Source organism: Vombatus ursinus, unplaced genomic scaffold (assembly GCF_900497805.2).
Source record: "Vombatus ursinus unplaced genomic scaffold, bare-nosed wombat genome assembly UNPS02014884.1, whole genome shotgun sequence".
NCBI classification, from domain to species: domain Eukaryota; kingdom Metazoa; phylum Chordata; class Mammalia; order Diprotodontia; family Vombatidae; genus Vombatus; species Vombatus ursinus.
This window is the reverse complement of record NW_020954662.1, coordinates 4,902,993-4,915,171: the sequence shown is the minus strand read 5'-3', so window position 1 is coordinate 4,915,171 and position 12,179 is coordinate 4,902,993. Positions and strand designations below refer to the sequence as shown.

The 12,179-nt window shown below is 39.9% G+C and overlaps 1 protein-coding gene across 5 annotated transcripts in view; it reads right to left on the bottom strand.

Moving 5' to 3' along the window:
* Window positions 1-12,179, bottom strand: part of LOC114028479 (E3 ubiquitin-protein ligase UBR4) — a 147,511-nt gene that overhangs the window by 123,871 nt on the left and 11,461 nt on the right. For all 5 annotated transcript variants that reach the window (XM_027842727.1, XM_027842724.1, XM_027842725.1 and 2 more), the window contains exons 9-18: window positions 10,319-10,443; window positions 9,914-9,973; window positions 9,629-9,819; window positions 4,135-4,234; window positions 3,876-4,013; window positions 3,198-3,315; window positions 2,773-2,835; window positions 2,080-2,267; window positions 672-831; window positions 474-559 (exon numbers count right to left, since the gene is read on the bottom strand). In XM_027842727.1, the coding sequence (XP_027698528.1) occupies window positions 474-559; window positions 672-831; window positions 2,080-2,267; window positions 2,773-2,835; window positions 3,198-3,315; window positions 3,876-4,013; window positions 4,135-4,234; window positions 9,629-9,819; window positions 9,914-9,973; window positions 10,319-10,443 (1,229 nt within the window). The remainder of the gene's footprint in view (window positions 1-473; window positions 560-671; window positions 832-2,079; window positions 2,268-2,772; window positions 2,836-3,197; window positions 3,316-3,875; window positions 4,014-4,134; window positions 4,235-9,628; window positions 9,820-9,913; window positions 9,974-10,318; window positions 10,444-12,179) is intronic.

Sequence of the window (12,179 nt, the reverse complement as noted above, 5' to 3'; positions counted from 1 at the left end):
ACGTCCAAGGGATTTATTTCATTGAATCAGCAACGACCCTGGAGCTCCATCAGAGGCCAGGTCTTCTCTGTTGCCCTCAGGGTAGACAGGAAAGGTCACTAAAGTCCTTGTCAAGGGACAGCAGGGCTGAGCGTCACAGCAACCAGAGGCTACTAGCTATCTCCCTTGAATGCTAGGAGCCTAATTTTCTTCCACTCTAAAATGGAAATACTGGTAATAAGTGAGCTCCCTCCCAGGGCTGCCGGGAGGAAAGTGCTGGCAAAGTAGCAATGTGGAATAGAAATGGGAGGTATTATTACTAGTACTGTGACTTGAGGACATAACCAAACTTTCCTCTTCCCCTTTCTCGACAGTCTAGCACCAAGACTACATAATAAACTTTATCCCTTAATAAACCAGCGCTGGCTCAAAGGCTAGCCACTACCTTTGATTCCCACTCTCTCCCGGCCTGTGCAGGCCCAAGGCACACTCACCTGCAAGGTAGGAGACTGAAGATCTGACGTGACTAGGGAGTGGTTAAAGTGATAAAGTGCAGCAGCAAATTCTTCATCTGATGAACCTTAAAAGCAAGGAAAATATCCAGTATTTTCTACCAACTGCCCCTGACAACCTCCCAGGCCACCAGCAACATCAGGCATCTAAACTCTTGGGAAAGGGTTCTTTCTACTCACCCTTGAGCCCATCCTTGTCCACCTCCTTGATGATGCTGGCTAAGGTAGCCATGTGCTGCTCAGACAGAGATACACTCAGGTAATTGCGGATAAAGTTGTTTCGAGAGTTTAACATGGAGGAGGTGAGGAAGTTCAAGATGTTGGAAGCCAAACCTAAAAACTGAAAGGACAGAAAACGAGCTCCTCTCGGGCTCTCTGGTACTGAAGCACACAGGAAGCCTCACACAGGGCAAACCACATACAACAACACAAGTGATTGCATACTATGGTTAAACACACCAGGGAAGGGTCTCATTATATTTGCAAACATTAAGGTCCGGTTCGTGGCTGTGAAGATCTCTTACAATTAACTCTACCAGGGATGACCATGGCGGGATCATGGGACCCCAGATCAGAGCTAGAAGGAACCTTAGAGATCACCTACCCAAGCCCCTCATTTACAAATGAGAACCCTGATGCCCAGCAAAGCTAAAGTGACTTGCCCAAGTTACCCAACTAACGAATTACAATCTCAGTTCTGTTCCAAAGTCTTTAAAGATAAAGATACAAGGACGCCAGATGACCATCTACACCAACACAGCTTTTCACTCCTGTTCATCCTCCATTCAGCCGCCATTGGGATTTTTCCCAAAGTACAAGTCCAAACGTTTCACCTCCTTCTTAATAAACTCTCGTGGCTCCCTATCACCTCCAGTATTAAATCCCAGTTCCTCTGTTTGGCACTGAAAGCCCTTCATAATCTGGTCCCTCCCACCATTCCAGTCCTCTTAGATCTTATACCCTCCCCAACTCCTACACATAGACATCGGTTTCCTGGCTATTCCTGGGACAAGACTCTCCTCCTCACTCCTGATTGTCCCCCAAACCTAAAATGCTCCCCCTCCTCATCTCTGCCTCCTGGCTTCTTTCAAGTTCCAACTAAAGTCCCACCTTCTATACAAAGCCTTTCCCAATCCCTCTTACTTCCAGTACCTTCTCTCTAGTTATTATTTCCTGTTTATCCTATTGTTTGTACACAGGTGTTTGCATGTTATCTCTCTCCCATTAGACCATGAGCTCCTCAAGGGCAGGAACTGTCTTTTGCCTTGCCCTGTCTGCCCAACACTTAGCAAAGGGCCTGGCACACAGTAGGCTCTTAATAAATACTTACTGACTATTCCTTCCTTCCTATGACAGAGTATTTTATCTTCTCCAGAAGAAAGCTGTAATTTAATTATGAAGCCACCATGCCTATTTTGTCCCAGATACTTACTTTACTTCTCTACTATCGACACAAACTAATCAATCTACAGTAATCTATTCACAATCCTCTCCTAAAATCAGTCCCTATCGCCTTTTCCAGTGTCTGACCCAAAAGCGATCTTGAGGCCACGTGAACTTTCCAAGCCCTCTTGAAGCCCATTCATACCAGCTCAGGGTCCTTGCGACTGGCCAGGATGTTGCCTTTCTCACCAGCAGCTGGTTTGTTTGGGCTCTTGACCCGAGGTGAGCTCTCCAGTGGCGGGGGAGGAGGAGGGGGAGGAGGTGCCACTTTCTCCTTGCTCGGAGAGATGGTTTCCTCAAACCACTGCCCAAGGATGGGCTCGCTGTCATCATCTGCACAAAAACAGGAAGACGTTCAATTTGGTTCAACAAGAACTTACTAAGCACTGACTCTATCCAAGGACCCCTGCTAGTTGTTAGGGTGCTTTATACAAGCAGCTAAATCAAGAGGGCCCCCAGAGAGAATCTCTTGACTCTTCAAATTCAAAGGGACAGCGGGTCATGGCTGAAGCACGACTCCCCTCTACAACAATCAACATCCCAAAAAGTTGGCTTTCAGCCTCTGCTTGGGAAGCTCAAGTGATTGGGGTAGGGTGGGGTGGAGGGGATGGCTCACTACCTCCAAGATGAGAAAGGAAACAATGCTTGCCCTTCAGATTTATGCACCAGGCCAAACACCTTACGCCTGATATGAGTGATCATAAACCCCAAGATGGTAAGAATTAGAACCCTCTCTGTACTGGGAATAGTACCCAGCACACCTGATAAATTATAATTAAGAAGAATCCAATAGACCTCTTCCTCACCTCCCTCCAGACTCAGGAAGAGTTTTACTCACTATGAGAGAGAGACTCCAGCTTGGGCCTCTGCGAGGTAGGTTCTGCCACTCTGGTAACCCTGGCTAGAAAAGCCAAACCAGGGAGTATACACACTGCCTTTGGGCTCTTTAAAGAAGCCTGAGATTAGAGGTCGTGACATGGGTCAGCATAAAGAAATGGGGGGGAAATAACATTTTATTTTTAATTCTGAGGCAGACAGAGAGGAATAAGTTCACCCTAAGTTTGGCTGAAAGTGGCTCTAATCACTCACTCTTCAAATTCCTCTTCAATTAAAATGTTCTGTTGGGGGAATACATCTATGTATCTATGCTGGATAAGAGAGAACAAAATGACACAAATAGGAAACAAATGGAACCTGCTGGGGAAAGTCTTATTGGAGTCAGCTCCTCTCCTCTGTAAGAGACAGGAAGGCTAGGGCCTCTACCTTGGCTACTGTCCTCCTCTGTGCTGCTGAAATCATCCTCGTAGTAGGTGTTGGAGTCGGTAGAGGCACTGGCATCACTGCTCATGGAACCCTTCCTCTGACGCTGCAAGACACATGCCTAGAGGAACAGAAAGGAAAATGAGGCCACAGGCAACAGGACAGTGCAATAGCTAAGAAATCCCTGCTTACCTGGCCAGTGGCTCCAAAAGAATTTTGAGTTTTCCTTTTAATCCTCTTGTATTTTACTTACAAACGCTTACATTAAATTCTTCTCACAGCTATCTTAAAGGGAGAGACATCATTCGTGTCTATGTAAGGATTCCCAACCCACGCTCCAGCAAACAAAGAGAAGGTCTTTACAATGAATGTTCCCTATATTCTGCTCAGTGTGCCACCATTCTCACACATGGTTTAGTAGCCATGGACACCATAAAGGGACATTTATCAGTGGTGGATAAAAATGGATTTTTAACAAGCTAAACCTACTAGATCCTGTTTGCTCACCAGAAAGGCCTAAAGCTATTAGTCTTTCTTAAGAGTCACTACATTGGATAAGTCTTCTTACTTCACTATCACAAGTTATCATCTTGGTCAAAACCAGCTTTGAAAGTCAAAAAGCTATTATATTTTAAAATACGCAAAAATCCCAATAGTGATCTGTGAGGATTGCTTGCCCACCTTTCTGTACGAGGTAGAGAGCAAGGTCAGCAGCAGATTTGTGAGTGGGACAGAGTCAATCAATCGCTGAATTCTCTGTATTGACGTACTCTGGGCCATGATGCTCAGGGTTGCAGGGGGACCATCTGCCTCCCAACCCTAGAGGTGATAACATCAAATGACAATCAGCAACATAGATCACTGCATGAACCGAGACAGATAAAAAAGCATACCTAGCACATCATTAGCCTTTCCCTCCTCAGATCCACCACCTCCTCACCTTATAGAGAGCCTCTACTTGCAGGTCTTGAAAAAGAGATGTTAATAGTTTGATTGAATGGTTTGCCAACACTACAGAGAGAACTCCAAATCCTTGATGCCTGTGGAGCGGAAAACCACCATAAGAGCTTAAGAATGATTAACAGGGGCAGCTAAGCAGTGCAGTGGATAGAGCACCAGCCCTGGGGTCAGGAGGACTTGAGTTCAAATCCAGTCTCAGACCAGAGACTTGATACTTACTAGCTATGTGGCCCTGGGAAAGTCACTTAACCCCAATTGCCACACACACACACACACACACACACACACACACACACACAGAAGAATGATTAACAGTTAGCAGCTGCCAGAAAAAGGAAACTTCTCCAAGATCTAAAAATCCTTCACTTCTTAAATACTTAAATGCTTTTAAGCCAGCAATAATTAAGAATTATTGAGTAGCAAAATTATGACATTTTAAAATCAGCAAATTTAAGAGATGATACCTTCTGAGGTCTGGTGTAATGTATTAAGCTGAATTTTATTATACCTACTAATCAATATTATAGTGTTTATATAGTGGTTGATAAGTGAACAAGCATTTGCGCCTACTATGTGAAAGGCACTGTGCTAAGCAATGGGCTTACAAAGAAAGACAAGAGCTCATAGTCTAATGGAGGAGACAACATGCAAATGATTATATACAAATGAGCAACATACATGATAAATTTGAAATAATCAACAGGTGATGGAATTAATGGGGATCAGGAAAGGCTTCTTGTAGAAGGTGAGCCTTGAAGGAAACCAGGAGGAGATGGAAAGAAGATTCCAGGCATGAGGGATGGCAAATGAAAACACACAGAATAAGGAGATGGAGTGTCTTGTAGGAAGAACAGCAAGGAGGACACTGTCACTGGTTCAAGGCAGCCATGGGGGGAGAGGAGGGATTAAGGAGCAAGAAAACAGGAAAGGTTATGAAGGGCTTTAGATATTAGAGGACTTTATTTCTGATCCTGGAGGTTAATGAGATGCTAAACTTAATGAGAATTTAAATGTCACACAATTAAAATCTATTTAGAGATTCATTTAATATTGGAAGAAATAAGGATAAAACTTTACTATAAAATCCTTCAAGTCTAGCAGGAAGGCTAACAGGAAGAAAAATTAATTTAGATCCATACATCACATTATATACTACAATAAATTTCTACTGGATCAAGGATATAAATATTTTTTTTTAAATCATAAAAACATTTGGAAGAAAATAGAATTAAATATTTATCTTATCTGTGGAGAAGAAATATTTACCTATCAAATAAATTAGAAAAATTATTAGAGAAGACTTCAGTTTTTAATTACATAAGCAAAAAACCATTAACCAGAATTAAAAAGTAACAAATCGGTAGAAAAAACTTTTTAGTAAATATATCTGGTATGAATCTAACATAGAGAATCTACAAGGAATTGGTACAAATTTTTAAGAGTAATAGTACTCAATATAAATGGTCAAAGGATATAAACAGTTTATAAGAAGACACTGAAGCTATATATGACCACATGAAATATATTTATATAAAGAGAATTTTTTTGAAAAAGAAGAAAAGGACTTATATGTACAAAAATACTTACAGCACCTCTTTTTGTGGTGGCAAAGAAACGGAAAGTGAGGGGATGCCTATCAATTGGGGAAATGGCTGAACAAATTAGGGAACATGAAGGACATGGAATGCTATTTTGTGCTATAAGAAATGATAAAGAGGATGGTTTCAGAGAAACCTGGGAAGACTTGGATGAACTGATGCAGACTGAAGTAAATGGAAACAAGAAAATAATCCACACAGTAACAGCAATATTGTAAAGATAATCAATTTTGAAAGACTTTGTAATTCTGATCAACACAATGACTAACCAGAAATCAAAAGGACTCATGACGAAACACAATATCCAGCTCCAATTAGATAACTGATGGATAGAGAGTGCAGACTGAAGCAGATTTTCTTATCTTCCTTTTTTTGGACTAATGTGGGAATGTTTTGCATAACTATACATAATTGTAACAAATTTTGTATTTCTTGCCTTCTCAATGAGTGGAGAAGGGAGAAAAGAGGGAGAAAATTTGACACAGAAGGTAAAATAGAACTGAATTTTAAAAGATCACAAATACTGAAATACAAATGACAATAACTTTGAGGTACCACTCTGCAACTATAAAATTGGCAAAAGCATTTAAAGATGACAAAATTAAATGTTTATAATATTGTAAACTAGAGAACAATCTGTTAATACAAGTAAAATCAAAATAAAGGTCACATACGCTTTGACTCAAGAACACAACTCCCCTCCTCAAGACTCTTCTGTTAAGTTAAAAAGAAAAAAAATCTATAAAAAACATCTGCATAATGAAAAACTAGAAGCAATTTTTATATGTCTAAAGTTTAAGAGATAGCTTAGCAAACTGTGAAATCTTTAAGAGGATGTTATTAAAGATAAAGACTGAAGGGATGCTATCACTAGACCATTAAAAATGTCAAATATTAGGAATATAAGAAAATGTGGGAAAACATAAAATAACAAAGAAAGCAGAAAAAAACATACTTTTACAACTGCATAAAAAAAGAATCCTTATATACACATGAAAAAGAGATCAGAAAAAAATACAATAGTAAGTTTTTACTGCTAGTGATTTGCTGAAGTATATATTCTTTTTTCAAATATATTTACAAGAACCATTCCTCTACAGACATATGATAAAAGGACAACTAAAAACAGCTTTCTAAAGAATACAAACTATTCATAACTACTTGAAAAATGTTCAACATGACTAATAATCAGAGAAATGAAAATTAAAATCCTGATAACATCTTATACCCATCAAGATAGGAAAAATATAAAAGATGTGAAAATTCATTATTGCCTGGGCTATGAGAAGATGGGGACAATTAATTTGTTACTAGTAAAACCGAAAATTGGTTCCATTGCTCTAGAAAAGAATTTGGAATATGTTTCTATGTTTTGATCCAGAGATCTCCTCTACTGGGACCACAGAATCATCTCTATGAAGATGATGATCTATGTATCTAGCCTATACATCTCTCCTGTTGGGCATCTCAAACTTTTCTTTCTCTGTATCCCCAGCACTTTGACAATGCCAGGCACATCACAAGCACTTAATAAATGCTTGCTGACCAAACTGGTTAAGGATTCATTTTGTGCAGGGATTGGACTACAGAGTCCCTGAGGTCTCTTCGGAACTCTCAAATTTTGTAATTCTGTAATTCTGAAGAGGTTACTGTCAGCAAGAAAGACTCCATGTGTATAAAAGCATTATTTATACCCAAAAGATCAAAACACAATAGGCACCCAATAACTGGAAATTAGCTGGAAAAAATTCTGGTTAACTACTATAATAATAAAGCATTACTTCACTGTGAGGAATGACAAATATGGGCAATTGGGGGAAATACTGAAGAATCCTATGAAATGATGTGAAGAAAGAAGTATCAAAACACAACATGTACAATGTCTACAGCAATGTAAATAGAGTCATTATGGAGAGAGGAAACATAATTCTGATTACACACAAGGGTTAATTTTAATGTCAAACTACCAAAGTACACACTCCTTTCTATTAATAACTGATAAGCTGTTTTGCTGTTTTGTTGGGGAATGTACTTGGTGAGGGTATTTGCTTTGGTGTTGGCTGGAAAATATCCATTGTGTTAAAACTGGATGGTATCAATAAGTTTATTTTTTAAACGTAGCATATAGCTATTTATATATAAACTGTATTTATTTAAATATTAATTAATTTTACATGCATTATCAAATTAATTTAAAAGTGATTAAAGTGACATTACTACTTAACTAAAAATTATATTTAAAAATTTGAGCCCTTTTCTTTGTTGTATACTTACTGAAATTAAATTCACAATAAATCATTTAACACAAAAACTCACTTCATAAAGTTACTAATCTCAAAATCAAGAGGGAAAACTAGTAAATTCTACTGTTCAAATGAGAAACTACCCACTTTGTGTTGAAACTGTTCCTTCCTTTTAAAACAAATCCCTAAGCACTTTGCCCTTACTCTTCTCAATACCTATTAATAAGACCTCAATCAGCCCTTTAATTCCACAATCTACTTAGTTTTGGAAAGGTGTAGGCAAGGAAAAAAGGCCTAGGACAGGCGTAGAGAACTGCGGCCTCAAGGTCATAGGTTCCCCACCCCTGGCCCAGGATATACTCCAAGGAGATCAAAGACAGAAAGTTCTCATATTCACCAAAACATTCTTACCAGTATTTTATGTGATAGCAAAGAATTTGAAACAAAGCATATGCCCACTGATTGGAGAAAGCCTAAACATTATGATACATAAATAATGCAATATTACAATACCATAAGAAATGACGAATATCAAGAATTCAGAAAAGTGCAGGCAGATTTATTTACATGAACTTATCTAGAACAAAGTGAGCAGAACCAGAAAAACAACACACACAATGACCACAATAATGTAAGTGCAAAGAACAAGAAACTAAACTGAATGTTACATAAATATTATGGCCAAGTTTGGTTCAGGGAAAGAGATGAGAAAATACACCTCCCTTTTATGCAGAGGTAGAGGATTATGGGTATAGAATACTTAATTACTGTCAGATGTGACTGTTTGTGTTGGTCAGTTCTGCAAAACTGAGTTCAGTTTTTAAAAAATTCTTTACAAATAGATTGTTTGTTGGGTACAGATTCATTCAGAAAAGGTATTGTAAAAATAAATGCTAGTAATGCAATTTTTGAAAGAGAAAGAGAGAAAGTGGGGGAGAGGGGAGTAGGCCTTTAACAACATGGAAGCCGAATCTCAAAATTTAACTTCTTCCCTTGCCATCAGTACTGCTTACTGTCCAGATTTCACTAAAATGTTGAAAAATGTTGTCATAATCAATTTTACTGTAGGAAGTGGTGTCATCTTACTGGATTAGGCTTATAAAGGAAAAAACTTCCCTCAAGCAAGGAATATTTGGTCATCATTCTATACAATAAGTTCAAACTAAAGAGGGAGGGAGAAATGAAAAAGAAAAGTCAAAGACTCTCCAAGGCTGAAAAGACCTAGGAGTTCACATGATCCAACCTGTTCTCTCTACATCTCTGAGAACGAGCCCACAATTTGCTTAAAAGCCTCCAAGGATGAAGAAATCATTCTCTCTCCCCAACAACAGCATATTCCACTTTCGGAGGGATATTGTTGGTAGGGAATCTTTCCTTACATTGAGCCAAAATTTCCCTCTTAGCAACATCCCCCTCCCCAGCTCCTGTTCCTCTCCCCTGGGACCAAGTCTCATCACTACTTTCATATGACAGCCCTCAAAACAGTTGAAGAATAATGATTATCTCCTGCTCCCCCTACCCAAATATGATCTTCTCCAGACAAGTTTTGCAAATGTACTAAGCTCCTCATTGGTGTCCTTTATCGATAGAAAAGGAAAGGGGGAAAACAAACCAAAAGCCAGGAGTTACATACCCTTTCCCAGGTCCCAGTTTGGGAGAACCCACACCCTCCTTTGCACGAGCAATGATGTCTCGCACTCTGAGAGCGGCCAGAGGATCTTTCTCTTTTCCCTTATCAGCTAAGGCAGTGGGGCTGAGATTCAAGATGAGGAAGAGACTGTTCAGCAAACACCATGCACCCAGCAGCTGGAAGTTCTGGTAGTGCTGGAGTGAAAGGCAAAGCACAAATGAGAATCTGAGGAAGAGCAGAGCTGACGCATGGCAAGGGATAAGTTGAGCTCAGAGATGGGCTTCCTACCTCACCGCCAGCTCTCCGGGAGCTGCTGATGGCCTGCCCAATCATCTCATAGATTTCAAGCTGTTGGAAAACACATACATGAAATGTAAGTCAGCATAGACCATTCTGTAATAAAATGACTAATCCTGCCCACACCCCATCTATAAAGATTACTTGTCTCTTCTAAGGTGATATCTCAATTACAGAAAGACAATTTTTACCAGAGTCTACTGCCATGGCTAAGCTGTGTTTGTAACTGCATAATTAAAGAAAGAAGGTAAAGCTCACTAGAAACAGTCTAGCCACACAAGGGCACTGTCCACTAAAGAGGTACACTTTTCTCAGTACAACTCCGAAGGCCAACTTCACCAACCAAACCTCTGTCTCCTCCCGACCCTCTTCAGGGTCCAAGTACCCTTGGCTTACACATTTCTGGACAATGGTAGCAGCATCGTTTTCATAATCTTCTTCTTTGGAGCTTGTGGAGCCTGTCCGCACCTGCTGGGTGCTGCCCACATGAAGAATGGCCATACAGGTGGCCACACTCACACCTACAACAAGAGAAGCAGAGATTCCATGACTCCCTGCTAAGGGCCCACAGGCATCTACCTGTACTACATTACTGGGGTTCAAGAAACAGAATGGAAAACACAAGGACAGACCCAAGCCCCACAACAAATAATGACTACCACAACAAATGCTGAAGGTTTAAAAAGGCTCTCAAATTGTGAGCAGGATAACAACAATACTGAAACCCACTCACCAAAACCGAATCTAAATTGTTCAAGTTTCGGGGACAAACCACAGTCCCAATTTTGAAACCTTCAACATGGTAACCACAAAAGTCTCTGACCAACTGGATGTACCTCAAGAAAATTCAACAACAGTTAAAAATACAAATCTGAGAGAGATCACTTTGACTCCTCCTTCTTGTTCTTTCTACCCTTGCAATATTCAAGCTCTGGCTCTCATTCTCTCTCCTGCAGACAACTGCAATGATCTCTCTACCTCTGACCATGGATGCGGAACCTACAGTCAAGGTCACATGTGGCCCTCTAGGTCCTCACGTGTGGCCCTTTGACTGAATCCAAACTTCACAGAACAAATCCCCTTAATAAAAGGATTTGTTCTGTAAAATTTGGACTCAGTGAAAAGGCTGCACCCACATGTGGCCTCGAGGACCCAGGTTCCCCACCCGTCCTAGACGTAACACTGATAGACTAATAATCCTAAAATACAATTCAGATCATGTCATTCCATTCCTTCAAAACCATTTAATGGCTTCCCTAAGAAATGGCCTAGAGAATAAAGTCTAAGTCCAAAATCCTCAGTGATCTGACCCCTACTTACTCTAGGTTTATGTGCCACTCCTCTCAGATACTGAAGTCAAATGGATACGTGGATTTCATAACATAACTAGGATTTTTCCACTGCCCTGACACTGAGTCAAGATCAAATGTCACCCCTTCCCTGAAGCCTTTTCCTTTGATTTCCCCTTCCCCTTCAATCCCCTCGGTCCATTTTGAAATTCTCACCTTCTGCCTATTCTTATCTGCATACTTACTTAACATTCCCCTATTAAAGAATAAGCTCCTTTGAGGATAGGGACAGTTACTGATTCGTCTTTGTATTTCTTCTCACAGCAACTAGCACTCAGCAAACAAGAACATAGTACCTGGCTCAATAAATATTTGTTCAATGACTGAACTAATAGTAATGAGTCAATTTTAACAATTCCTGGATAACCCAAAGCCAAGTTTCCAAGGACGTCTCTCCAATCAACTACTTTCAGAACCTAATTCCCAAGACACACCAAACCCACTTCAATGACCTTAAAACCAAAAACCGAATAATTCTATTAAACAAATAAACTGCAAGGCTCAGGATTAGGCAGGGAGAATATGAAGATGAGATAAGCTTATAATCTAATGAGGGAAACAAGGGACAAAACATACAGCAAAATGTAACAAGTAGAACAGTCCAAACAAAGTGCTAGGAAAAGTCAAAAAAAGGAAAGATTGCTTCCTGCTTTGGGACAGATATGCAGGAAGGGAACATGAAAAGGCCTCATGGAAGAGGCAGAATCTGAGTTGGAAGTTGCAGAGGAAAATATTTCAACAGGTGAAAATTTTGTTTTATGTTTGTTTTTCATATGTTTATGTGTTTCTTCCGGTTTGGGGAGGGACACACACACACAAAAATAGCTAGGGTTAGTGAAGATAAAACTATGAAAAAATTCCGGATAAGAACAGGATGGTGAGCAGTCCAATTTTCCCAGTATATAAAT